The 27874-nt window shown below is 33.3% G+C and overlaps 2 protein-coding genes across 4 annotated transcripts; one reads left to right on the top strand and one right to left on the bottom strand.

Annotated features, from left to right (window-relative positions):
• Positions 1 to 19: 19 nt before the first annotated feature.
• On the top strand, positions 20 to 5881 carry LOC111412284 (4-hydroxyphenylpyruvate dioxygenase). The gene is made up of 2 exons (XM_023043142.1): positions 20 to 1199; positions 5402 to 5881. Exons 1-2 carry the CDS (start codon positions 58 to 60, stop codon positions 5586 to 5588), a joined length of 1329 nt encoding a protein of 442 aa, XP_022898910.1. The 5' UTR covers positions 20 to 57; the 3' UTR covers positions 5589 to 5881.
• A 14608-nt stretch (positions 5882 to 20489) lies between these two features.
• LOC111412282 (DNA-dependent metalloprotease WSS1-like) lies at positions 20490 to 27390 on the bottom strand. Of its 3 annotated transcripts, none has more exons than XR_002706004.1 (7): positions 27219 to 27390; positions 25921 to 26080; positions 25632 to 25827; positions 24911 to 25345; positions 22555 to 22589; positions 22052 to 22473; positions 20806 to 20926 (listed from the first exon to the last, which is right to left on the bottom strand). XR_002706004.1 is itself a non-coding variant. In XM_023043141.1 (5 exons), exons 2-5 carry the CDS (start codon positions 26073 to 26075, stop codon positions 20732 to 20734), a joined length of 981 nt encoding a protein of 326 aa, XP_022898909.1. In that variant the 5' UTR covers positions 26076 to 26080; positions 27219 to 27390; the 3' UTR covers positions 20490 to 20731. The 3 variants fall into 3 exon arrangements, 1 of the variants encoding a protein (XP_022898909.1); XR_002706005.1 differs by having other exon boundaries at positions 22052 to 22408; XM_023043141.1 differs by lacking the exons at positions 22052 to 22473; positions 22555 to 22589 and having other exon boundaries at positions 20490 to 20926.
• Positions 27391 to 27874: the final 484 nt, after the last annotated feature.

Below are 27874 nucleotides of genomic sequence, written 5' to 3'. Positions count from 1 at the left end.
ATCGGTGATTACTGTAAACGAACCGAAATACTAACCAATAGTACGTACAAGAAAACAATGGGTAAATTTCCTACCACCTCCGCCACCGCCACCGCTTCCGCTACCACGGGGTTTAAACTGGTGGGGTACAACAACTTTGTGCGTGCCAATCCCAGGTCAGATTTCTTCTCAGTAAAGCGCTTCCACCATGTAGAATTCTGGTGTGGCGATGCCACCAACACCTCCAAGCGCTTCTCGTGGGGTCTCGGTATGCCCCTTGTCGCTAAATCTGACCTCTCCACCGGAAACTCGGTTCACGCCTCCTATCTTCTCCGCGCTGTAAATCTCCAATTCCTCTTCACTGCCCCTTACTCTGCCTGCATTTCTGCTCCTTCCTCCGCCACAATTCCCAGCTTCTCCGCTTCCACCCACCACTCTTTCACCTCAACACACGGGCTTGCCGTCCGGGCTGTAGGCATTGAGGTCCAAGATGCCTTCTCCGCCTTTTCCATGGCGGTTTCTCGTGGCGCCAAGCCCGTTTCGCCGCCAGTTGTGCTTGGGAAAAATCAAGCTGCTCTGGCCGAGGTTCATTTGTACGGTGACGTAGTTCTACGTCTAGTGAGTTATTCAAATTCAATTGAGACGGGCCCTGATTGTTTTCTGCCAGGATTCGAGCCTGTGAACCATGAAATGTCTTATCAGGAATTGGATTATGGGATCAGGAGGCTCGATCATGCTGTAGGGAACGTGCCTGAGCTCCGGCCTTGTGTTGAGTACATAAAAACGTTCACTGGATTCCATGAATTTGCAGAATTTACGACTGAGGATGTGGGGACGGCCGATAGCGGACTGAACTCGGTTGTTCTAGCTAATAACGACGAGACTGTGTTGTTGCCTTTGAATGAACCTGTACATGGAACTAAAAGGAAGAGCCAGATACAGACTTACTTGGAGCACAATGAAGGGGCAGGGGTGCAGCATTTGGCATTGGTATCTGAGGATATATTTAGGACATTGAGGGAGATGAGGAAGAGGAGTGGGGTTGGGGGGTTCGAGTTTATGCCTTCGCCACCACCGACTTATTATAAGAATTTGAAGAGCCGGGCTGGGGATGTCCTGACTGATGAGCAGATTAAGGAATGCGAGGAGTTGGGGATTTTGGTTGACAGGGACGATCAAGGGACTTTGCTCCAGATTTTCACCAAGCCTGTTGGTGACAGGTATATTCTGCAATTTTTATTATTATTATTATTTTTTTTTATTTTTTTTTTGGATATTTTATCCCTTATTTCGGCTATAATTGTTGACATTGTTTCTGATTCACTCTTCCATTGTTTACTCTGTTGCATTTACTCATCTGAGACATTGCTAAATTTTCATCTAATAGCTGAAGTTCCTTGTACCCAAAAAGGGGAAATGGTTAATAATTTGGTAGGATTAAAACATCAGCATTTGTACTCTAATCTTGATTGAATAAGCTAGATGATAATACTATATTCATGATATGAATTTTAGATGGAGAATGCTGACAATTTGTGAAATAAAAATTAAACCAGAATTAGCTAATTTTAAGCACCTAGATTATTGCGTTAGTAACTTTTTCAGGCATTAAATTTCATTCTGAAACTGTCTAACTAGAAACTTGATATTGTTTCTTAGCGTGTTGCTGAACTGTACATTTTGCTTCTCATATCTGTTAGATTCTTTGAGTATGAAGTGTTTTCTTTTCTGTTGCTGGCACTGTTGTGGCCTAAATGTGATGTTATGACTCTTGATATAGTCATTTTCTTGAAGGTTCAATGATTCTTAGGACATGTTTGATAGAGAGTACGGAACACCACGCATGACCATGAACAAAATCTTGACTCCTTAATTCTATCTAGTAGTGCCCACTCTCAAACATGACATTATGTATATTTCTTGTCTAGTTAGCATCATCCAATATCAAGACTTCGGTTCCTTATTGGAATTTGGTCTGTTAAGTTTTGGTTAAATGGTGTTAGCCCAGATCTAAATTATCTCTCTAGCTGTTATAAACCCACTTTTAGCATGGTTAAATGACAAAATGAGATGTATGTATCCTTGTCAATCCTCCATTGTTTGTTGGCTTAGATGTGTGAAGCCTCTAGCTTCCATTTTCTTTGATGTTCCAATGAATGCCTTCATAACCAGCATTTAAAGAAAGGGGAATGTGGATCCTCTTGTGACGATCCTTTAGATCTGAGCAAACCAGAAGGGAGCATTCACCAAATAAAAAAAACTGCTCCAAGTTTTGATTTTAATACCAACACTACTGATATCCCGATTAACATTGTCATCGGCTTTCTACATTTTCAGCTTATATAATGAATCAGGGCTACCCCTCCTCAGCCGTGAACAAATGCTTCCATTTTCAACCAGTAAAAGCATAGAAAATTTGTCAGTCTTCCAGAAAGCATACTAATTTTCTGTGTATGTGTGTCTAATTGGAAGATTTATGCGAAATAGATAGATATATTGGAAAAGGCTGAGTGGGAAGTGTTCTAATAGAGGCATATGGACATTTCTTAACGCGACATTCTCTTGAGCTTGCTTTATCTGTGGGTGATCAATTCACTTCTGTAGGAATAGTTTTTAATTTGAATGTAATTTGTGGTACTAAATCACCAGAAAATTAGCTTTTCCCAAATTTTGAAAATTCAAACTTCATATAAAATATACTCAAAATTGGCTCACCCATGTTGAAAAGACGGAATTGCCCTTGTCGTATGGTTTGCCCCACAGCTGCTGGAGAAGGCCATTTTCGGTACGCATGCCTCTCTCGGATGGATGGGAGAATTCTTGAATTTTATAACCAATTTTATTGCCTGATGGGACCCACAATCAAATCAAAGGAAGTGATTTTTCCATTTTAGCTTCATCACGCAAGGCTTAGAATTCTGATCCCTTTAAAACACTTGTTCATTATTTGATTAACTCTATCTCTGCTAATGTTATTTGTTTGGCAAGAAATAGTAAGGAATACTGAAAATTTTAAGTAGCTGGGATAGAAAAATGTTGACCGTGGACTGAAAGACTTATTTTGCTCTGAAGGTCAGTCGAGCTTAAACATCATGTGCTTTGTTTATTTAAGTTGAAGCTTGGACTACTAGAAATAGGTTATGCAAACTCATGAAGCTATAATCAATCCATTGAAGCATTTCCTTGTACATTTAGATACTTAAATCATATAAGATATAGTTTAGCCATACGTAAAGTCACTTGAAATTCTTGATGTGTGGTACTTGAACCGAGCATTGTCTTGGCACAGGGACGAGTTTGAGCTGTCGTTGATTAAGGGTTTATGTGTTGGACTGTATAAATTATAAAGTATAATGTATCAAAAAATAAACTAATATGCCAATAGTGGTATAGATTAGAAATATCATCCACATTATTAGCACCTGTGAAATATCAACTTGAATGTCCTGTTAGGATCAATGACATTTAGCCCATGTTTGGCAACCATTATTTGAACTCTTTTTTCTATATACTCATTTTCAATCGCACATTCACACAATAAAATAGTTTGCATGTAATTCCAAAACTTTTCATTACTTTTTAACTACGCATTTTTCAAAAAATCACTAATCAAAACATTGCTTTGGGCAAATAATGGCCATCAAACAGGGGCTTAGTGCCCGTTTCATGTAGATTTTTTGAGAATTGTTTTTGTGAAAAGTGATATATATATATATATATATATATATATATATATGTACAAACGTATACCTATGTGTACATGTACACATATGCATATACATTTACATGTATATGCATAGGTATGCATGTACATATATGTGTGTGTGTGTGTGTGCACACACATATATATACAATAGTTTGCATGTAATTCCAAAACTTTTCATTACTTTTTAACTACGCATTTTTCAAAAAATCACTAATCAAAACATTGCTTTGGGCAAATAATGGCCATCAAACAGGGGCTTAGTGCCCGTTTCATGTAGATTTTTTGAGAATTGTTTTTGTGAAAAGTGATATATATATATATATATATATATATATATATGTACAAACGTATACCTATGTGTACATGTACACATATGCATATACATTTACATGTATATGCATAGGTATGCATGTACATATATGTGTGTGTGTGTGTGTGCACACACATATATATACACTTACGTTTTTCAAAACGTTGCTGTCCGAATTCTTACTACAAAGACTTTTCAATGCTTACTACAAAGAATTTTGAATTTTTGGTACAAAACTTTTTATTACAAAAACTTTTTGCTACAAGATTTTGAATTGGTTTTACAAAGAATTGCCACCCGTAGTAATTTCTACCAGAATTGGTATTATTCGAAATTTTGCAGCAAAAAAATCTTGTACCAATAATTCAAAAGTCTTTGTAGTAAGAATTCGGATGGTAAAATTTTGAAAAAGTCTACGTGTTAATTTCTTAGAAGAATTAGATTTTTTCAATTTTAGATACAAAATTATTGAATATAGAACATAAGTGTATCCATGAATGGATTATTGGACAAGAATCAATGATGGATAAATGTAATAGATGCAAAATATATCCAGGACATAAAAATAGAAATCAATGTAAAAATTTATTATTATTATTATTATTATTATTATTATTATTATTATTATTATAATATAGCTTAATAGACCAAAAAATATCAAAAAAGGATTCGTAGGATTTAGGTATAGACAACGAGTATTTCTTGGATGTTAAAGGTTAGAATAGTCATGAAGAATATCAAATAAGATCGATCATATTTACATGTGATTTGGACGTGAAAGTTTTGTTCTTAAGTGAATGAATAGTTAATCATCAGATAATAGATACAGGTATAAATTCTAGCCCTTGTTTGAGCCCTATTTTTCCAACAGTTCATTTTTTCAAAACTTATATTTAACTGCATACTCTTCAATACAATAATTTTACATATATATCAAAAAATTTTATTACTTTTTAACCACATTCTCTGAAAAATAACTATTCAATAATACATTTTTCCCCAAAATAGGGTTCAAACAAGGGCTTAGCTTAATTAAAGGACCTGGTTACATGTACATCAAACTTTACATAATATGTTACATAATGTCACATGTCACTCTATCATTTGCCAGTTTAAAATACGATCAACTTTTTCATTTAATTTTTTTCCTCCACATTATTTTATGTAATCCCTTTTGTACCACTTTTATGTATAGGTAGCGTAATCCCTAATTAAAAGGGCGATTATGATCTCACTTGTAATAGCTGATTGGTTAAGAAGCTTGGGTATGTATACAAAAGGTCTCAGATTTGAAAACCTTTTTTCATCTTTTTTACTTCATAAAATGATCCAAATTTGGTTGCCGAAACCCACTCTGTTAATTAAAATAACTAGAATTACTTCTCACCTTTTATCCTCTTTGACAGGCCAACAATATTTATAGAGATAATTCAGAGAATAGGATGCATGCTCAAAGACGAGGATGGGAATGTTTTTCAGAAGGGCGGATGTGGAGGATTCGGAAAGGGGAACTTCTCAGAACTCTTCAAGTCTATTGAAGAATTTGAGAAAATGCTTGAAGCAAAACGAGTCAACGAAGCAGCTGCAGCATAGTATTTGTTACTAAATTTACTTTTCTAGGTGACAATGCATATATATCTGAACTTGAGAAAAGTAATTAAGTAAAGCCGCACTTCTCTTTCTTTGGATGTAACAATTTATCTGTGTTTTGCCCAACCGTGTTTTTACTATTGTAATTAAACGCATATGCTTCAGAACTAGACTTCTTGCTTCCAATTTCTGGGCCAAGATAGGTAAATTGATGCAAAGACTATTGTTCTTATGACGTTTTTGTCAGTTTTCTCTACAAAATAAAATGAAATAAATTGAGAATCAATTTCATCCAATCTTGAAGTCTTTACTATCCGAGTTTTTTATTTGTTTCTTCGAGGCTTACTAGATTAATCAACATTGTAAGAAGATATTTCATCTTGTATTTTACTAAAATTAGAAATCTCTTTGTGAGTTTTCCCTAATTCATTATTCAATGATAATGAATTCTCAAAATATTTTACGTTGTTTGATTCAATTATAATATTGGTCTCCAATTCTAGTTGTCTATATGAATTGCTATTATTAATATATCCAACAAAGACACTTTTGATACCTCTTGGATCCAACTTGATCCTTTTGAGGGTCCATATTTTTACAATATGCAAGATACTCTCATATTTTGAAATATCTAATATTTGATTTTCTTCCTTTCTACAATTCATAAGGAGAAACTTTGTAAATTTTGAAAAATCCTATTTAATATTTTGCATGTACTCAACAAAATTCCACCTTACAAATTAAATGGCAACTTAATATAAGTTAACATAGCATTTATCATTTCAACTAATTTAGTTCTTCTTTCAGCTAAACCATTTGTTCGGGTATCTTAGGTGCACAACATTAATATACTATACCTTGTTGTTCAGAAATGAGTTAAAATCACTAGAAAGGTATTCTCCTCCTTTATCACTTTTAAGTGTTTTATTTTTATGTTTAAGTGAATTCAACTTCATTTTTTAAAATTTTAAACATATCATATGTTTCATATCAAATGCAGCACATTGCTGCACTGGCCACGCAACAACATGTTGCTATCGGCAGCAACAAATTGCTGCTTCACGGCAGCATTTTGCTGCTGTGTGGCAACAACCTGTCGACAATGCTGCCGTGTGGCAACAACCTGTTGTCGACAGTTAAATTAACTTTTTTGGCCCTTGTAATTCTTGAATGCTTTTTCCTCTGTCTTCAAATCTTTCTCTTCAATCTTCAATCAGTTTACAAGATTCAACAGTTACAAAAATTACATAATTCCTATGACCCGTAGGCTCACAAGTTTAAATCTAATTGGAACGAAAATTAAATCAAGATGATGGAGTCATAATCATGTATCTTGTTACACACTCGAAATAACGAATTACATTAAGAACTGGCTACAAATAATTGGTTCACAACTTAAAATAATTCCATCATTCAATCAAAACATAATAACATATTCCTAGATATCGCTCGACTAGAACATGCAATCAAGATTTAGAAATAACAAGCACTGAACGATCTAGATTTCTCTGATACCGGATGTTGGAATGCGGAAGCGATATTATCCAGAAATTTAAAAGATTTCTTTAATTCAATAAACAAGATCGTTTAGTATTAACTTATATGTTATATTAAGAATAAGTGATTCGAACTTTTACCTAAATTCAATGGTCAATTCTTGAATTAATTCTGAATCACGAATTTTCAACTTTTTAATTACAAGAACTTGATACTTCAAACCTCAAAGTCTTCTATGGTATTCTCCAAAATCATAACTACATCGGTGGATGTGCACCTTCTTTTAATTAAATTAAGAAACTAATTATTGAATTGGATAATAATACACAAGTGAGTGACATCTTCTTTTAATTAAATCAAGAAAACAAATTCTTGGACTGGACATGTGAATAAGTAAGAAAATAATTATTATCTCTCGTATTCTCTCTCCAAATTTGAACACTATGAAATTATTGTATTATGATTTGTTGTGTTCAATTCAATGTCTAGATTTTACCCAGTCTCTATTTATAGAGATAAAGACGTTCCAATCTATGTACAATAATAATTCCAATTTCAAATAGAAGTCTTGACTAAAATCTAAATAGGAGTTATATAGGACTAGACGAATGCACTCATGAAGAACGAGACAATTGCCAATGCCAAGAGGAATCAAGATCAAAGCCATGAACATTAATGATCGGGCATATTGAAAAAAAATCATATTAGAATTTTTGAATCTATATGTAAAGGTAAAATGCTTTGATATTTAGCATTGAAATCTTGAAAGCTCAAAGAAAACTTCTTTATACCGGACGGTCTGGCAGTGTAGCGGACGTCGGTGAAGATTTTTTACCCAACAGTAAAAAATTGGAACGTTCTGTCACCTGACTCACCAACGGCTAGCAGACTTGTTCGGTACCTAGAGGACGTCCGGTATGCTTGTCCGGTGGGGTAATTTTTTTTTTTCCATTTGGAAGATCTTTGAGTGCTATAAATACCACATTTCCTTCCATATTGAATAACTATTCATGAGCATTAAGTGAAGTATTTATTGATCTTCCAACCTCATTTTTCTACTTTTTTAAAAGATCAAATCATTCATTTATTGAAAAACCTTTTTGAGTGAATTATTTTATCTCAACTAAAGTTTTTCAATCAAAAACACTTGAACTACCTTCTTTGCTATCCATTGAAGTGTTAGCCTACTTTTCTCTCATTATACTCAACTTTGATATATTATTTATTGAGAGAAAAGCTTCAAATTGTAATTTTAAACTTGTGGGTTGTGTTGAAGTCCCACAAAAATCAACATTGTAAAAGGATCGGTGCTTCTTGGTTGTAAGTCACTGGAAGCTTTGTAAAAAGGGTTGGATTGCACCATAAGTCAATCAATATAGTGAAAAAGGTCTTGTTCGTGACGGAGAGCTTGATAACGGAGGATGTAGATCGGTTGAGTTGGATCGAACCTCTTATTAAATCGTTTGCATTCTCTATCCCTTTTACTTATTAGCTTTACATCATCTTTATTATTCATTTTCGTATTTGTGCAATAGATACATCTAAAATTGATTCTCGAAAAAGTTTATAAAATCAATTCACCCCCTTTTTGGTTAGTCAATCTTGGGCTTTCAATTAGTATCAGAGCAAGGTACTCTTTTTTTTTTTTTTTTTTAAATTACAATCTTGAGAAATGGTTAACCCTATGTTTCAAAATCTTGAGGGGCATTCCACAAACCAACCTCCTTTCTTTGATGGAACACACTATAATTATTGGAAGGCTAGGATGATAATTTATGTTCAATCCATTGATTATAACATTTGGGAAATTATCGAATATGGTCCTTATATGCCTACCAAAACTATCAAGGTTGATGGAAGACCCGACCAAACTATTCCAAAATCTAGAGAGGAAAATGATGATGAAGACAAAAGAAAATTGTCACTAAATGCCAAATCTAAGAACTTACTTTATTGTGCATTGGATATAAATGAATTTAATCGTATTAGTACATGTGATTTCGCATTTGATATTTGGCATGCATTAGAAGTTACTCATGTCGGTACTAGCAAAGTGAAAGAAACCAGAATTAATATTTTGGTTAAGGAATTTGAAAATTTCTTTATGAAACAAAATGAACCTATCGTTGATATGATTACTTGTTTTACCACATTGTCAATGGCCTAAAAGGATTTGATTGAAAATATACTAACGATGAACTTGTGAGCAGAATGCTTAGGTCCCTATCCGAAGATTGGAGTCCATTGAGGATGTTAATAGAAAATACCAAAGATATAAGTACATATCCTTTGGAAGAACTCTATGGAACATTGATGGCTTATGAGCTCAACAATGTCGAGGTCAAGGAGAAGATAAGAAAAAGCAAAGAGGAATCAAAAGAATCCTCTAAACGCCAAATAGCTTTAAAGTCCTCAATTGAAGAAGGAACAACAAGTGATAACATGAGTAATGAAGAGTTTGATGATTTGGTTCTTCTTGTTAAAAAATGGAGGGGCTTCCAAAATAATCGAAAATTTCAAAAGAAGGACGAAAAAGTTGAAGAGAAAAACAAGAAAATCAGACGCTACGATTGTGACAAGCCCGGACACAAGAGAACCGAATGCCTAAACAAAAGGAATAACATCAAGAAAAAGGCATTACAAGCTACATGGGATGAAAGTGATGATGATCAAAACGAAAATGATAACCAAGATGAAATTGCCAACATGTGCTTCATGGCCATCAAAGATGAGGTAAATTCTTTTGATAAATGTTCATATAATGAATTGGCAATTTCCTACGATGAAATAATTGAAGAATTTGAAAAGCTTGCATTAAGTCACTCCTTTCTTAAAAAGAAAAATTCTTCATTAAAAGAATAAATAAAGAAAAATTCGGAAAAACAAAAAGAAAATTACGATTTATTGATCAAAGAAAACTCTCTTTTAAAGAAAAAGATTGAGGACTCGACAAAAATTATTCACAAATTTTTTCAAGGAAAGAAGAATTTTGACTTAATGCTTGGAAATCAAAAATGTGTTTTTGATAAAGGAGGGATTGGATACCAACCCTCCTTGAAGCAAAAATCTCTTGAAAATATATTTGTTAAATCTTCATATTCTTCCACTTCAAAAATTACATGTAGCTTTTGCAATAAAAATGGACATGTTGCATTCAATTGCTTAACCAAAAAGAAATTATACTTTCAAAGAAAATATAAGTGGATACAACAATCCACAAATACTAACTACCAAGGACCCAAGTTTGTATGGGTACCAAAAATAAAAAATTGAATTACCTTTGTAGGTATCAAAGAAAGTAAGGATGTTCAAGACACATGACCGGAGATAGAAAGCTACTAACAAACTTCAAGGAGAAGAATGACGGTCATATGACATTCGGTGATAATGCTAAAGGAAGAATCATTGGAATCAGAGATATTGGTAATCACTCTTCTCCTAAAATTTAACACATTTTACTTGTTGATAACCTCAAACATAACCTGCTTAGCATTAGTCAATTGTGTGATAAAGATTATCATACTAATTTCGACTCTTCAAAATGCCTTATAAAGGATGCTACTTCAAAGGAAGCAATGTTCATAGGTAGCCGAGTAAAAGATGTTTATATCCTAAATATTGAGTTTGAAAATGATGAAAAATGTTTACTAAGCCTCAAGGAAGATACATGGTTATGGCATAAGAAATTAGGCCATGCTAGCATGGATCTTCTCTCAAGAATTTCAAAAAAATGTTTCGTTAAAGGATTGCCAAATTAGAAATTTGAAAAAGATAAAGTTTGTAATGCTTGTCAATTTGGCAAACAAGTAAAAAGTTCTTTCAAAACTAAGCAACACTCTTCAACATCAAAAGCCTTACAACTACTTCACATTGATCTTTTTGGACCCTCTAGAACCGCAAGTTTGGGGGGAAAACATTATGCTTTTTGTCATTGTGGATGATTTTTCTAGATTCACTTGGGTTCTATTCTTAAGTCTCAAAGAAGAGGTTTTAAATGTCTTTAAGCATTTTTGTAAAAAGGTTCAAAATGAAAAAGGATACTCTATCACTTCTATAAGGAGTGATCATGGTGGAGAATTTGACAATATAGCTTTCGATAACTTTTGCAATGAAAATGGAAATAATCATAATTTCTCGGCTTTAAAAACTCCTCAACAAAATGGAGGAGTAGAAAGAAAGAATCGAACATTGCAAGAAATGGCTATGACAATGCTAAATGAAAATAGCATGCCAAAATATTTTTGGGCCGAAGCCATCTTTACCGCTTGCTATATTGTAAATAGAGTACATGTAAGTAAAAAGAAAAACAAAACTCCTTATGAACTTTGGAAAAATAGAATTCCAAACATTGGTTACTTTAGAGTGTTTGAGTGCAAATGCTTTATTTTAAACACTAAAGATAATTTGGAAAAGTTTGATTCAAAATCCGATGTTGGAATTTTTCTAGGTTATTCATCAACTAGCAAAGCTTGTAGAGTATTTAACAAGAGAACTCTAGTTGTTGAAGAATCCATGCATGTCATATTTGATGAAACTAATTCTCTTGATCGAAAGAAAGGCAGTGATGATAACGTAGGGTTGGAAGCTCCTTTTGAACATATGAATATCCAAGATCAAAATAAGGAGACACCAAATAATGAGTCAAATGCACAAGCAAATGAAGAAAGATAACCCAAAAAACAAAGTGATCCACCATTACCAAAGGAATGGAAATTTGTTCCATCTCATCCTAAGGAGCTAATAATTAGCGATCCATCAAAAGGTATCACCACTAAAACTTCTCATAAAGATCACTTTGTTAGTTGTGTATTTAATCGAACCGAAGAATTTCAAAGAAGTCGAGTTTGATGAGTTTTAGATTCTAGCAATGCAAGAAGAGTTAAATCAATTTGAAAGAAATCATGTTTGGGATTTAGTCGCTAGACCAAACAATCAAACCATTTTTGGAACAAAATGAGTCTTTAGAAACAAAAAGGATGAAAACGAAATAATTGTGCATAACAAGGCTAAATTAGTGGCCCCAGGTTACAATCAAGAAGATGACATCAATTTTGAAGAAACATTTCCACCCGTAGCAAGATTGGAATCTATTCGTATGCTTCTTGCTTTTACATGTTACAAAGGCTTTACATTTTATCAAATGGATGTTAAAAGTGCATTTTTAAATGATTTTATTCAATAAGAAGTTTTTGTTGAGCAACCTCCCGGTTTTAAAGATCACAAGTATCCGTATAATATTTTCAAACTTAGAAAAGCTCTTTATGGATTGAAACAAGCTCCTAGAGCTTGGTACGAACGATTGAGCAAATTTCTTCTCTCAAATGGTTTTTCAATTGAAAAAGAAGATACTACACTTTTTCGTAAAAACTCATAAGAAGGATATGCTCATCGTTCAAATATATGTTGAAGATATTATTTTTGGCGCCACAAATATTCATCTTTGTGAAGAATTTTCAAATTGCATGAGTAAAGAATTTGAAATGAGCATGATGGGCGAATTAAAATTCTTTCTTGGTCTTCAAATTAAACAAACAAAAGAAGGAATTTTCATAAATCAAAATAAATGCATATTAGACATGCTTAAAAAATTTGAAATATATGATATTAAACCTATGAACACACCAATGATCACGTCCCTAAAGCTTGATAAAGATGATCAAGTCACATCTGTGGACGTCACAAAATATCGAGGTATGATCTCTTCTTTATTTAACTGTTAGTAGGCCCGATATTATGTTTAGTGTTTGCTTATGTGCTCGATTTCAATCTAATCCTAAAGCATCTCACTTAAGTGCCGTTAAAAGAATTTTTCGTTATCTAAGTGGAACCAGAACTTTAGGACTTTGGTATCCAAAAGGCACTCAGTGATCATGCACAAAAAGGAGATATTGTTAAAATTTATAAAAATTGAGGACCAATTGGCTGATATTTTTACCAAACCTCTAACGCATGAATGTTTTTCTCATATTCAAAGAGGTTTATGCATTCTTGATGAAAATAAAATAGAATAAGTTTTCAAATCATTTTTGCATGGCCCTTTATAATACTTTCTTAAGCTCTGCATGAAAAATATTTCATAATATTTTATTTAAAAAAAAGGTCTACCGGACACATCTATTGGACGGTTCGATACACAAGCACCGTTTAACAGAAATTTTTCTGTCTTACCAAACCGTCCGATAAAATGTACCGGATGTCCGGTAAACCGAATTTTTTTTGAAAATCGAAACCCGTCTTCTTCTTCTTCTTCTTTTTCGCCATTTTTTAGTATCTCTCTCCCTAAATCTCTTCTACATCCATCCAATATCATAATCTATTTGCAAATTACTTAAAAATCTTCCTTGCCCATGACTTTTACACTCACTATAACTCAAATTTTTTAAAATTCTTTCCTAAAATCCCCAAATCTCTGTGTCCAAACCCTAGGTTATTCTTCCTCTATTTTTCAAATTGCTACACAATGACTGGACGAAATAGGGCCGGAAAACGCCTTAAGGATATTGTTAGACGTCCTCCACAAGCTCCTCCGACAAAGAAATGGATGAAGAAACCGAGGTGGCCGTGAACCCTTTTGAGAAATCACCCATTCTCATAGGTAAGAATGTTGATCTTTCTGATTTTACACTACAAGCACCTACATTTCACGTTGAGGAATACTTAGAAAACATGGGTTGGACCTCCGTAGTTGGAATGGAAGAGCATGCATATCCTAGGTTAATGTGGAAATTTTATCACTCATTGGTTATCACTCAATCAAACACAATCTCTTGTTTTCTTAACATCAAAATTTCCAAAGACCTCATTCATGATATTCTTAGGCTTGACATGTTAAACACTAATTTATCATCATAAAGCTCATCCGTCAATTGAAGGTTATAACCCGAGTGATTCTTGTCGACGTGTAACCGGAAAAGACTTTGAAAATGTGAATAAAATTATTACACATCACTTGAGTCTACCATGCAAAGTTTTACAACACATTATTGCCCATATCATACTTTCTTGAAAGGGGCATCGAGACGAAGTCAATTTCCTCGACCTATTTATTCTCGACTCTTTTCTTATGAAACAAAGATTAGATTTTCCAATTTTAGCTATTGGAACTATGAAACGTGTGCATACCTCACAACAAACCAAAGCACTTCCATATGGCATGCTTCTAACGAAAATTTTAAAACATTTTAATGTGCCTTTGGAAAATGAGTCTTTTATCAAATTACACCCAAACGACACAATCAACATCAAAACACTTGCATGAATGAAAATCACTAAGGAAAATGGTCATTATGTAACACACGCCAAGGGATTCGATCCTACCTCGGGTCCATCCACTTTAGCTTTCGAAGGAGATGATGAGGATGATTCCGAAGACGCTCAAATTCCTCCTTCCGACTTCCCGGGTTCGAGTGGCCCTCGAGCATCAAGTAGCAGGCACAGCATGACTGAGGATCAATTTAACATCCTCAACGGACGTATCGACTCTCTCACTTCCACAGTTGATAGGTTTGGAAGCTTACTCCTCCAGCTTCAAGCACAACAAATGACTATCCAAGACCGACAGGCGGAAATCCAGGCGCAACAGGCTGCTTTCTTTGCCGATTTTTACTCTCGATTCCCTCCAGTGGTTTAGTATATTTGTTATGCTTGTATTTTTAAACACTGCACTATTACAATTCTTTGCACGTTTTAGGCTTCATGTTATGCTTAACATTTATGCTTTGATTAATATATTTCACTTATGTTCTTGCAATCTTTGGTTGACTTCTTTTTGCTTATGACAAAAGGGGGAAGTGATGATATATGAATAATGATTATGCATGATTAAGGGGCAATGTCTTACTATAATAGTGTTATGGTTGATTATGCATAATGTATATGATTTAGGGGGAATATTTCAATATATAATCATTGATGTGCAAAAGATAGGGGGAATATATATTTGTTGATTTTTTTCGTCTTGTGCAAATCATTTGTTTGTCATAATCAAAAAGGGGAAATTGTTGGCTTCGACTTCGGCATATGTTTTGATTATGACATACACAATTTATTTTTTAGTTCTAACAAACCTACCTTTGAGTTATGGTAGTTGAAATCAAAATGAAGACTCATAGGACTAAACGAATGCACTCATGAAGAACGAGACAATTGCCAATGACAAGAGGAATCAAGATCAAAGCCATGAACATTAATGATCGGGCATATTGAAGAAAATCATATTAGAATTTTCGAATCTATATGTAAAGGTAAAATGCTTTGATATTTAGCATTGAAATCTTGAAAGCTCAAAGAAAACTTCTTTATACTGGACGGTCTGGTAGTGTAGCAGACGTCCGGTGAAATTTTTTTACCCAATGGTCAAAAATTGGAACGTTCTGTCACCTGACTCACCAACGGCTAGCAGACTTGTATGGTACCTAGAGGACGTCCAATATGCTTGTCCGGTGGGGCAAATTTATTTATTTATTTATTTATTTTTACCGTTTGAAAGATCTTTGAGTGCTATAAATACCACATTTTCTTCCATATTGAATAACTATTCATGAGCATTAAGTGAAGTATTTATTGATCTTCCAACCTCATTTTTCTACTCTTTTAAAAGATCAAGTCATTCATTTATTGAAAATCCTTTTTGAGTGAATTATTTTATCTCAACTAAAGTTTTCAATCAAAAACACTTGAGCTACCTTCTTTGCTATTCATTAAAGTGTTAGCCTACTTTTCTCTCATTATACTCAACTTTAATATATTATTTATTGAGAGAAAAGTTTCAAATTGTAATTTTAAACTTGTGGGTTGTGTTGAAGTCCCGCAAAAATCAACATTGTAAAAGGATCGGTGCTCTTTGGTTATAAGTCACTGAAAGCTTTGTAAAAAGGGTTGGATTGCACCATAAGTCAATCAATATAATGAAAAAAGCCTTGCTCGGGACGGAGAGCTTAGCAACGGAGGACGTAAATCGGTTAAGTTGGATCAAACCTCCTATTAAATCGTTTGCATTCTCCATCCCTTTTACTTATTAGCTTTACATCATCTTCATTATTCATTTTCGTATTTGTGCAATAGATACATCTAGAATTGATTCTCGAAAAAGTTTATAAAACCAATTCACCACCTTCTTGATTAGTCAATCTTGGGCTTTCATTATGACTATTATAGGATTTATATTCAATCATATATGATATCTAGGTTCTATCTAGTGTCCATTTATAGAAATAGAATAGTTATAGTTCTTATACAATAAAAATTCCACATTCAAATAAGAATTCTATTTGAAATCGAAGTAGGAGATTTAATTAAGTTTAAATCCAATTAGTTTACATTTAATCACATGCGTAGTCTTAGAACTTCAATTACAATTATAATTAAGTTTACAATTTTTATAGTAATTACTGTTCATTTCAAAACTTTATTACAATCACAAGTAAGTCCAAAACTATTATAATTTTCGTAATTAAATTTCAATACTTTATACGGCTACAAAATGGACATGATAGGACATATATTATCCAAGGTCCAATAATTAGATTCTATCTTCTCGACCCTAGATCATCCAATCTAGTTATTAGTCTTTGCTTTTTCACTAAAGGAAAAAGACTGAACTCTCAGAATATATAAGAACACAAAAACCAATAAATCTGTAACACTTTTCTCTCACCTTTATCCACATCCGAGATTCAATAGTTAGGCATGAGCATGAATGGCTGTTTTGTCCTCTAATTATGCTTACTAACTTAAATACAATTTTTTTCAACGGTCCTATAAACTAATTATAGATATCGAAATTTAGTCGTGTTAAACATTAAGCTCAAATTTTAATCGCTCAACAAAAATACTTAAACTCACTCTACCCATTTTTTCGAGTGACGGTTCACAAATGAATTCATGTTCTCTACTTCGCTCATTCTTAAGTTCCCAATTTATCGAGATATTTGATGAATCAAATTGATTTAACCTATTGAAGAATCAATGCACCATTAAAATCACGAAAAGATATATATAGCCTTGTCAAAGAATTTAGATGAAATACACAACAATAAAGTGAAAATTAATTTCTCACACTATCATGCAATAGAATAAAATTTCTACATGTGGTCCGTTCAATACATACCAATGTCACCTTTAACTATTTCTATGAAGAGGACAAATCACAAGCATGAATAGTGAATCGATCAACACTACAACCTTCTAGTACAAGGTGTCAATTCTTATACATTAGTTGCGAATTATTTATGATCAAAATATAAATTGTAACACACTATACTTCTCAACACAAGTACCCAACTTATATTATCACAATTGATCACAAGCACTTTAATTCGCATGTTCAATAAAAAATAAATGTAATAAATAAATAAAACTGTAATTATTTTTTTATAAATTATTATTTTATCATAACAAAATATATTATATAGGCGCATAACCCAACAATGTCTTTTGCATAGCACTCGAGAGTGTCTCATGGGCTGCATCTTATAACAAAATTGACATAAATTACGCATGAAATTATGCTAACAGTTTGCTATCTAATAAAAGTATGCTATCATTTAAAAATAAATTAACAATTTGATAAATTAGTAGCCCTCTAAATTTCAACAAATCCCAAACAGACACAAAAATTGGGAAAACCCAACTTGAATTTTTATTTTTTTAATTATTTTTTCCCCTATGGAGAAAACAATTTAAGCATAGGGACATGAAATTTAAGTATGATATTGGCTACCTGCATTTTCGTAGCTTTTCAAAATAGATTTATGAAACTTTCCTTTTATTTCATTTTTACAAAGAGATACATTGAAATTTAGACGTCGAATATTTGACATTTAAAAAAAAAAAAAAAAAAAAATTCTCACTGTTTAACGTTCACCATGAACAGTGATACCTTGTCCATCCAATTGTCTTGTCTCCTGCCTATGTTCCAACCAGTAGTAAGCAGCTAACCTCCTGCCTGCATTGTACTATAGTAAGCAACGAATCACTCGTGCAAGAGAGTCCCCATGATATAGAGAAGGTGATTCAAAGCCAGACCCCAGCCAGTAAGGAAGCAAGGTTTTAGAAGTAATTCGCTGGAGATATAATTTCATACAGTAATTAAGTTTTTTTAAGCCAACCTGCTAATCCCTAGATCTAGAGATAGATAAAGAAATAGATGTTGCAGCAGACCGATGATGGATCGAAGGTTGTTTACCCAAATTCAGAGGAGCTGAGACGGCAAACTAATAACTTATCTTTTTCCTTTCCGTTTGTGGCTGAGGAAGAAGGGATTGATCGACCAATCCGATCCTTCCAAGAGAACAGATAGAGAACTCTTCTGGCTGGTTCAATAAATCTGCTCTTTTCCATTCAAACAACTCACTCATTCAATAAGAAAAAGACGAAGAAGCCGACCACGAGCTATTTATTTGATTTTGACTCAATTTGCTTAACGAGGAAAGAAGCATAGTCGTCAAGCTGCCGAGAGAGTTCCTCTTGAAGTAAGTCTCTCTACGTAAACCTAATCGAGCTTACAGCTCTCAACTAACATCCATCTTACCATATCAATCAATATACTAACAACTCACTAGAAAACCTAACCAGACTGATAAAGACATAGGTTTTTTTCCCGAAGAGAGGGCGTGACTTCTAACTTTTTTTCCCTAATAACATTTATACATATTTACAAAATACTTGCATATAAATTTCAATAAGCCACATAAAAGTAAACATGTGCTATGATATCAAGCTGTAACGCCCCATAATTTATTGACTTAAAATTTGAGGTGCAATGATATCATTTCATAAATTGTGTTTAATGCTATAAATCCTTAATTCTTCTAAATTTCATAATCAAATAAAATAAATTCAAATATAAAACATATAAAATATCCTGACAATTATTATCTACTAATTGTTTTTTTGAAATTTTTACTTGGCAAACTAATGCATCGTTCAGCCACCATTCCAACCCGATTGATCTAATCTAAAAAGTTAAAATTTAATGGAGCTAATATTTTATACTCAGTAATATACGTACAATCCAAAATCAATATCATAAAATTTAACGTAAATTACGACATTTCATACCACCATGTCATTAAGAGGAATCAAAGATCAATGGAATACTCTAAAACATTTCTATGTAAACATTTGAGAAATCAGAAGAAAATCTCATATTTCATTTCATTAATGACCCAATTTGCACTTCATGAATAAATTTATGTAAAATATATAATATAGAAAAGATAATTCTACTTGCACATAGTATCATATACTTACCGGATCAAAGAAAATGTTGTAGAATTTTATTTTTATTTTTAAATACGGGCTGCACTCTTTTCATTTAAAATTTTGGACAAAGTTTTTAGTGCAAGTATTTATGGTGTATATAAAAGAAATAAATAACCCACACAATAAGGTAATTATACAACATGAATTCATTTTGGATTTTAAATTGAAATATTCTAGTTTTTACATCTCCACGGTCACTTAAAAATAAAAATAAAAATAAAAATAAAAAATAAAAATGGAACACACGCAAACAAACATATTATCCACATGTCAAAAGAAAAGAAAACAGAATTTGGTAACAGTGATTTCAATCAAAATAACAGATTAGATTGGATTAAATCAAAGATAAACGTAATTATATAATATAATATTACTTTCTTTTTGCTAACTATTTCAGATTTATATTATTAAGTAATGAAATAATATCCGCTAAATACGTTTACTTGAATCATAATAACTTCGACTTAACTTTTAGGATTTTACATTTTTCTTGAGCCATAAAATGAGCTCAATATTCATATATTTTTTTCTTCTACAATACTTAAATATTTAGTCCAAACAAAATAAAATAAATGGATTGAACGATCACACTATCTTATGGACTTTAATGAGATTGACAAGATTAATACGTAAACGAGTTTCTATTTTCTAAATGATCAAAGATAACATAATAAAATTAGGTAGTTTTATTTCTGAAACAAATAAAAATTATTCAAAATATTACGATACTTGGCCTTGGGGGATAAGATGAGTACATTTCCAAAATGAATAGTACATATAATATAACGACTTGAACACGAGACCCAAATCGTTACACTTGTATCGTAACTAGAGTGCATAGTTAGTCTTTAGAGAATCATCACGAACATGTATGATTTCTTTTTGAACAAATATTTACATATAACTATCACTTTGTTTCCTCGCTAAGCATCAAGGAGCCATGGCCGGGATGTCTTCCGACATCTCTTCAGATATGTGTTGTAAACAAAGATTCAAGTCCAGAGGAGTAATATGAGAAGTGGAGAAGCTGCCTTCAAAAAACCCAAGACTAAACGTGACATTTATGCAACATTATCAGACCCAACAAGAAGACGGAAAATTCTCGTGTTTCCTATAGAAATACTATAATGGGACGCAAGAAAATTTAGCAGAAAATTAATGCAAGAAGCATATATCTACTTTTATACACCAGAATATTTGTGCATCAGTAAGAGTATTTTTCTTGCAATATCAATAGTATTGATGACAACCGTCAACCTTCAAAAGCAACAAATTATCTGTAGATATAATTACAGGAATAAAAATTACACTGTTGAGGCAATCGTTCCAACATACATGCATAAGGCAGATTGAAAGTTTCAATTTATATGCTTTGTTTCCAAGATTCAGGTGCCAGGATTGGGTCCAAAGGTGGAAATAGGGGGACCGTACGAGTATCTCCATTCCCCACAAGCCATGCATCTCTCAACCTCAATGCTATTATCCAGGGTACAAAACTTGCAAGACCAGACCTTTAACTTCTTGTCTCCGTTGCCTCTATTCTTTGGGGTTCCACGAGCTTCACATGTAAGAGCTAGTGACTGCAATAACGAAGTTAGCACATTGGCAGCAAAATAAGAAAAGAAGACAAACAGACCGTATCAGTAAAAGACTTATCCCCAAGCCTCTGAATCAACTGAAATCGGTGAAGAGAAAAGCGATGTACATATTCATACATGTAAATGTAAGAAGCAGGAAGAATTGCTAATGGATGGGAATCTAATGGGATTCTAGATGATATATTTCATGAAGATTTTTCAAATTGTTTATGTAATTAGAGTTTTAGCAAACATAATTAGTGAATTATTTAGAGTATTTTCCTACTTCAAATAGCATTAGTTTAAACCCTATATAAAGGGGTCTATGCAATGTAATTGGTACAACCTTTGACTATGAAATAAATTGTTCTTCACCCATTTTCTCTCTTCCTCTCCCCCTCTTCTTCCCTCTTTTCCCCCTCCTTCCTCTTCTTCTCTCCCCTTTCCCCTTCTCCTATAATTCTTCTATAGCATCCGGTATCACTGGGGAAGAAACGTTTCGGGCTCTCAGGGAAGACAGATCTGTGAGAGAGTACCGACAGCACTTTGAAACAATGGCCACTCCATTAACAGATGTCTCAGATGCGATTATAGAGGCCCATTCTATAAATGGGGTCAATCAGATATTAAGGCCAAAATCAGGGTTCTAAGACCCATTGGGCTGGAACAATTAATGGATACAGCCCAAAGGATTGAAGAGAAAAATACTGGGCAACTTACAAAAATACCCTTAAAATTAGAGATCTTTTCAAAAATCATATGAAAAGTATTTTAGAAGTTAAAAAAAAAAAAATAGTGTTAAATTAAGTGTCACTTTTTTATAAAAAAGTGACATGTTACTTTTTATTAAAAAGTGATATACAACTTTTATTAAAAAGTGATGTTTGTCACTCAAAAAGTGACAGAAAAATGGCAAACATTTTAAAAAAGTGACAGAAATTCAAGAAAAAAGTGAAAAACATTAAAAGTGGCAAAGATTAAAAAAGGGACAAAACACTAATTAAAACTTTTTTTTCTAAAATATTCTAATTAATCCGAATACAAAAACAAAAAATGTATCCGCAAAACTCAATTGCTAGAAACCAAAAAGGGAACAACAAATCTCAAATAAAATACTGGATGAACAACCTATTGCCGATGGGAAGCGTCCCATGGGGCACCACATGAATTATTTCCTCACAAATGCTCACTTGAATAAGAGCTTTCTATATCTTCGGCAAGACAACCCTCATCAGTGTCTTCAGATTTTTCAATAGTTCCGTAGCATATTATTGATTCCCCAGAATCAGATTCACTGTCGAGACATGTTTTCATCTTCAACCCTTAACGCATGGCCCTTTAGTGAATCACTGGAGTAGATACCATTAGGTAGGTGAATTCTGTCTCCAAAAATGGCTGGCAAGCCTATTTAACCATTATCTTCACTCTGCATAGGTGACTTCCCTTTCTGATCACTACAATTGCCTGTTGACTGCCCATGAGGATCTAGAAATTGTACTTTTTCATCAAACTTTCAATCTTAGTAATCTGCCCTTGGGAGATTGGAATATCTGTAGCATAAAACAGAATATATTGTGGACTGAAAAGAAAATTGAATTAGAATTAGCTTTTTCCGGTGCTCTGGCTCTCACCTCCATTTCTTGGAAAAATTATGCAGGTTCTCCACCTGATAAAATCGATCCCTCTGTGAACAATAAATTCAAGTCTCTCTGCATTTGAATATATAGATGCTGGTGTATATCTGTGTATGTTTAAGCAAGAACTTTGACAGAGAGCGAAGAAAATTTATCGGCGCAAAGATGGTGAAGAAATTGGCTGGGCAGTTTGATCAATTTGAGGTCTTATCAACGTAATAAACAGGGTGTTGGAAGGAATTTTTTATTTTTTTATTTTTTTTATAATAAAAAAGAGTAATGGGCCTAATTTCCTCAAAAATACTGTGCTCCATAACTGATGGACAGCATCTGGCACAGTTAAAGATAAAACCCCATTTAACGCAACCCAGTCTAGTGTTCACCTTCAAGTGCCTTCTCAATTCAATTTCAGTCCACTCCCAAATTTATTTATTTTTTTGATAAGTAAAAGATATTGAACAACGGAAAAGTAAAGGAAAAAAGTCCACTCCCAAATTCCATCCCTAAAGGTGTAATTCCTGTGGGAATCATACCGACTGATACCAACAAGGCGGCGATTCCGCCATTTAAAAGACTGAGTGAAGCTGAATTGCAAGGTAAAAGAGAGAAAGGGCTCTGTTTTCACTGCAATGAGAGAGATACAATCGGGCATCCATGTAAGAATAAGGAGCTATATATCATGGTGATCTGCGGCGAAGAGGGGTTGGAATCCGAAGAAGAGGAAGCTCCTAAAATCTCACCTCCACTCATTAGATGAAGCTTACTAGCAGGCCAACCTATGTAACATATCTTACTGTCTTCGCCAAGCACATTATACGTTAAGCCTACCACCCCAATTCCAACAGTCACGTCCCAAGTCTAGTTGTGTTACTCCTCACCATAAGAAAGAAATTGAAGTTTTTATTGTTGAGCCTACTGAATATCTGAATAGCGAGGATGATGAATTATCTACAGTGTTGACACTGAAGCCAAACAATTCACTTGTCCTTGACTTCATGCCGAAATTGTTAGTCTACTCCTGTGCGTGACTATAACATTGATTTTGTTGTGGCATTATCTCAACTGCATGATACTTCTCAGGTTACCATGTTTACTAAGACCATTGTTAGAACGCATACTTTTCATATCGACTTTCGATTGTTGCCAAAATATTATCGTCATATTGTTTTAGCTCTGACCACCATTATCCCTTTTCCCTAATTTACATGATGAAATGACATGCAGAATTTATTTGAATAGTGAAAGTTATGAGTTCGATTTTGACGCACAGTTTAGGCACAGATGCTTTCATGATAATTCCTATGCTTTCTTATGTGTTTCTTTGGAATGATTTTTGAAATATGTAAAAAGAAAAAGGTTTTGGATCTCACAGTTGAAATTAATCAATTAGATTTGCTATCAAACTTAAATGAAATTTTTATTTTCAATACAACAAAATCGTTTCATTGCCGAGACACATTCAAGCTACCAGTGTTGCAATCATTTGTTTTTGCAAGTCAGTCTCCCATGCTAGTGCTTCACGCTTTTGATGTAAACTCTGTGGTCGTTTTTGTGGATGTGCTGCACAAGTGTTACTTTTTGGAGTTTCTTGTCGCTACTTAGTTAGAAGGAAAGATCATTCTTCCTGGTCAAATCATATCCTTGAAGATAACTTGCAAATCAAGTTGTTGTCATATGATTGGTTTCATAATTTGGTTAAGAAGATTAACTTTCTTGACTAAGAAGTTATAGTCTATCTCCCAGAGTCGAGTTCTTCAATTGGTGAGAAATGATGGGATCCTAGTAGATATATTATATGGAAGACTGTTCAAATAGTATCCGTAATTAAGGTTTTAGCCCCTGTTTGGTGCCACTAAAACATATGAATAAAATCTAAATCAAAGTGAACAATTAATTTTAATCACATTTCATAGGATCCACTAATTTTCATCACAAATTCCATCAATTTTTATCAAAATTTGCTAAAAATCTAATTATAATCTTTACCAGATATGGGCTTAGATTCTCTAATAATTTAGAAGATTCTCTAGTATTTTATTAGATTCTTTAGTATTTTAATAGTTGTTTCTTATCTAAATTTGATAGATTCTAAAGCATTTTAATAGTTGTTCAGAATCTCATGAAGTTAAAGAACAAGTTCATACTACAAGGATAAACCAGTATCATATAAGCCAAATGTCGACACATAGTTGAGATGATATGTGCACTGGTCATCTTATAACTAAAGCTTTGAACGCAAGAGAATAAACAACATATTCATATAGATTAAAAGGATAGAAATTAAAGAATCTTGCTGGAACCAAAAGCCAGATTTTATAGAATAAAATTGACAAACGAAGCAGAGAAACATTACCTGATTTAGTAAGGTACATGAGGAGCACTGCCACATTAGTTCGCCATCTTTCTTTCCCTGTGATACAGATCCAATGGCTGAAGTTTGGACAAATCTATCATCTTGTACAGCTGACACTTTGGAGTCTCCAGATGGTCCACCACTCTCTGCTGATTTAGATCCACACCATACATCATCATGTAATCTTCTTTCAGCAGCCATAGCAGCTGCTTGAACTGGACTGAGTACAGCTCTAATGCTGCTATCACCACCAAGACGCTTAGGCCCATGGGTCAATAATGCTTCAAGTTTTGCTCTGTTTTCCGCAGCAGCCAGTGCTTTCTGACGCAATACATGCAAAGGAGGTTGACGGGAAAGTCCACCCAATCGTCTCCCAGGAAGATCAAATCCTTGCCCGGTGCCAGCGATGCCTTTGGCAATAAGTTCTTCACATTCCTACAGAAGATGTAAACTTTATCAGTCAAAAAGTGACTGCCTTGTTAAACAGAGGAAGAAAACTCTCCATACCAGACCGTTGTATAAACTAGTGCAGATTGTGGTATTCTGAGTAACCATATTCATTAATTAAACAATAGTAATCTCGGGGATAATATAAAGGTCCACTGGATGAAAATCTATCTATGAATAAGATAATAAAAAAAAAATTGTCTCCAAAGCACAAATAAGCAATAACAAAAATTGCGCACAAAATTTTCAAAATATGATAAGTTAAGTTCATAACCTTCCTAATTTCATCCAAAAGGTTGTAGAAATCAGCATTATGAGGACCGTGTTCGATATGGCAAAGTTCATGAAGCATGGTATCAAGAATCTGCTCATAAGGGAAGAAATCCCACTCATTGTTTGGCCTCCGGAGTCTAAGCTTAATCTCAGCACCTCCTCCAATGTTCAGCCCCAAAAGAGATGGATTGGGCGGACTGCAAATTAAGTATCTAGATGAGATTATTGAAATGGCCAACAAAGGCAAGATTTAAAATGACTAGTGAAGTATAAGGAATCCTTGTTCATACCAAAATTCAGAAAGGATCTTCACTCTCCACTTTCTTTTCCTCATAATTGGTTGCACTTGCTTTGCTATTTTTTCAAGAATTTCCTTTGCCTCATCTTCCCGTACCTTCTTTAGTGGTTTGACTTCCCAGACCTTGTTAAGATCATTCAGGTCCATGATGACTGCAAAGCCTCAGCCAAATTAACCAACAGGAAGAAAGTTTATACGTAACTAAAACCCATAATTTCATATTCACGTTGGTTTAAAAGTGCATCTAATTTACTCAGTAAGGCTTTATTAGTATAATCACAACTGATTAACAGTAAAATAAACCAATTTAATATAACAGCAACATAATTTTACTTATCCATTATCATATTGTGACTAAATTATTGTATACCAAATGCTTCAATAACCAGAAAAATCAAAAAAGAATTATTTCTTTTTACTCCTATTTCTAAAACCCATTATTTCATATGCTACATGTACATTATGCTACATGTAGCATAATTTCATATTTCTAAAACCCATTATTTCTTTTTACTCCTATTTCTAAAACCCATTATCCATTTCGGATTATGCTACATCTACATTATAGTATCCATAAGGGTATCCATAATGTACAAGTAGTATAACATCATTTGAGAGTTGAAAAATAGTTTTTCATCCATGTACATTATGGACACCTTTATGAACACAATAATGTACACGTGGAATTATCCATTTCATATTCTGGTTGAGATTCAACCCTACAGGAAAAAAATTAGATATTTTTTGAATATTAGTTCAAAAGTGCATCTAATTTGTACTATAAGGCACCAAGGCTTATTAATTTGCAAATTTTGGAAAACCACACCTTATTAACTGTAAAACGTAAAATTCTACTGCAACAGAAATAAGATTTTTCATTTCGATTATCATATTGTGATTAAATATCACATCCAAAAAAATAATTATTAAAAAAAAAATTACCACAGAACTAATATTTTTACTCCTATAACTGAAACCCACAATTTCATATTCATGATGGGATTCAACCCTATAGGTAAAATTTGAATCTTTTTTTGCAATATTAATTAAAAAGACATCTAATTTATACAGACAGGCTTACAAATGTGCAAATTTAGTATAACTAAAACTAATTAATTATAAACTGCATAAATTAATCTAACAAAAACATGATTTTAATTTTCGAGAATACGGTCGCATCCCAAAAATTTTATTAAGGGAATATTATTATAGAACGGCTTGATTTTAATTCTATTTTCTGAAAATCAAAATTTGAAATTATGGTTAATCAAAAGTGATTAATGGCAATACCTGTAGGAATGTAGTTTTGGAAAATCCCAAATACTTTGCAGCCAAGTAATGAAATTGAGGATGACGACTTTTAGAGATATAAAAAATAGTAGAAATTTTACTGGAATGACGGATGATGCAGAGTACTAAACAGTTTGTGGCCCTCTTCGAAGTCAATGGAGGAAGACACCGAGAAAAAGTCTTTTGTTCAGCCAGGGGATTTTATTTATTATTTTTTATTATTTTATTTTTATTTTTGGGAACGAGTTGGAATGGCCACTGAAAACATATTTGTTCAAATGACCTTTTATCTTAAATAACAAAATAAAAGAAATTTTAATTATTTAAAACTATCAAAAGACCCCTTTTACCCTGTCTTGTAAAATGACAATGAAGAAAGAGTTGGTGATTTTTTATTATTCATCACATGAAAACCTCCCTTGACTGCAAACTTCTTCTTCCCCAAAATCTGATAACCTTCTTTTCCTTCAAATTCATCTCCTTTGACATTTGAACTCCCCATCTCTTCTTCTTCTGCTTCAAAAGTTCACAGATTCTTTCACGATTATCTATAGCAAAATTTTTGCCTCTCCATCTCCCACTCTCTGCATGAACAAGTTTGTCGCCCCTATCTGACCTTTTCTGAGCCATGAGCAAATATATTTGTATATGTATGC

This window comes from Olea europaea, chromosome 16 (assembly GCF_002742605.1).
Source record: "Olea europaea var. sylvestris chromosome 16, O_europaea_v1, whole genome shotgun sequence".
NCBI lineage: Eukaryota > Viridiplantae > Streptophyta > Magnoliopsida > Lamiales > Oleaceae > Olea > Olea europaea.
This window is presented reverse-complemented; position numbering and strand designations above follow the sequence as displayed.

Coding starts and splice junctions, on each gene's coding strand:
- LOC111412282 (XM_023043141.1), bottom strand. CDS start 26,075: ATGGACCTGAATGATCTTAACAAGGTCTGGGAAGTCAAACCACTAAAG. Junction 25,828..25,920: donor AAGATCCTTTCTGAATTTTG/GTATGAACAAGG, acceptor CTTAATTTGCAG/TCCGCCCAATCCATCTCTTT. Junction 20,927..24,910: donor CATGTACCTTACTAAATCAG/GTAATGTTTCTC, acceptor TCGTTATTGCAG/TCACTAGCTCTTACATGTGA.
- LOC111412284 (XM_023043142.1), top strand. CDS start 58: ATGGGTAAATTTCCTACCACCTCCGCCACCGCCACCGCTTCCGCTACC. Junction 1,200..5,401: donor ACCAAGCCTGTTGGTGACAG/GTATATTCTGCA, acceptor CCTCTTTGACAG/GCCAACAATATTTATAGAGA.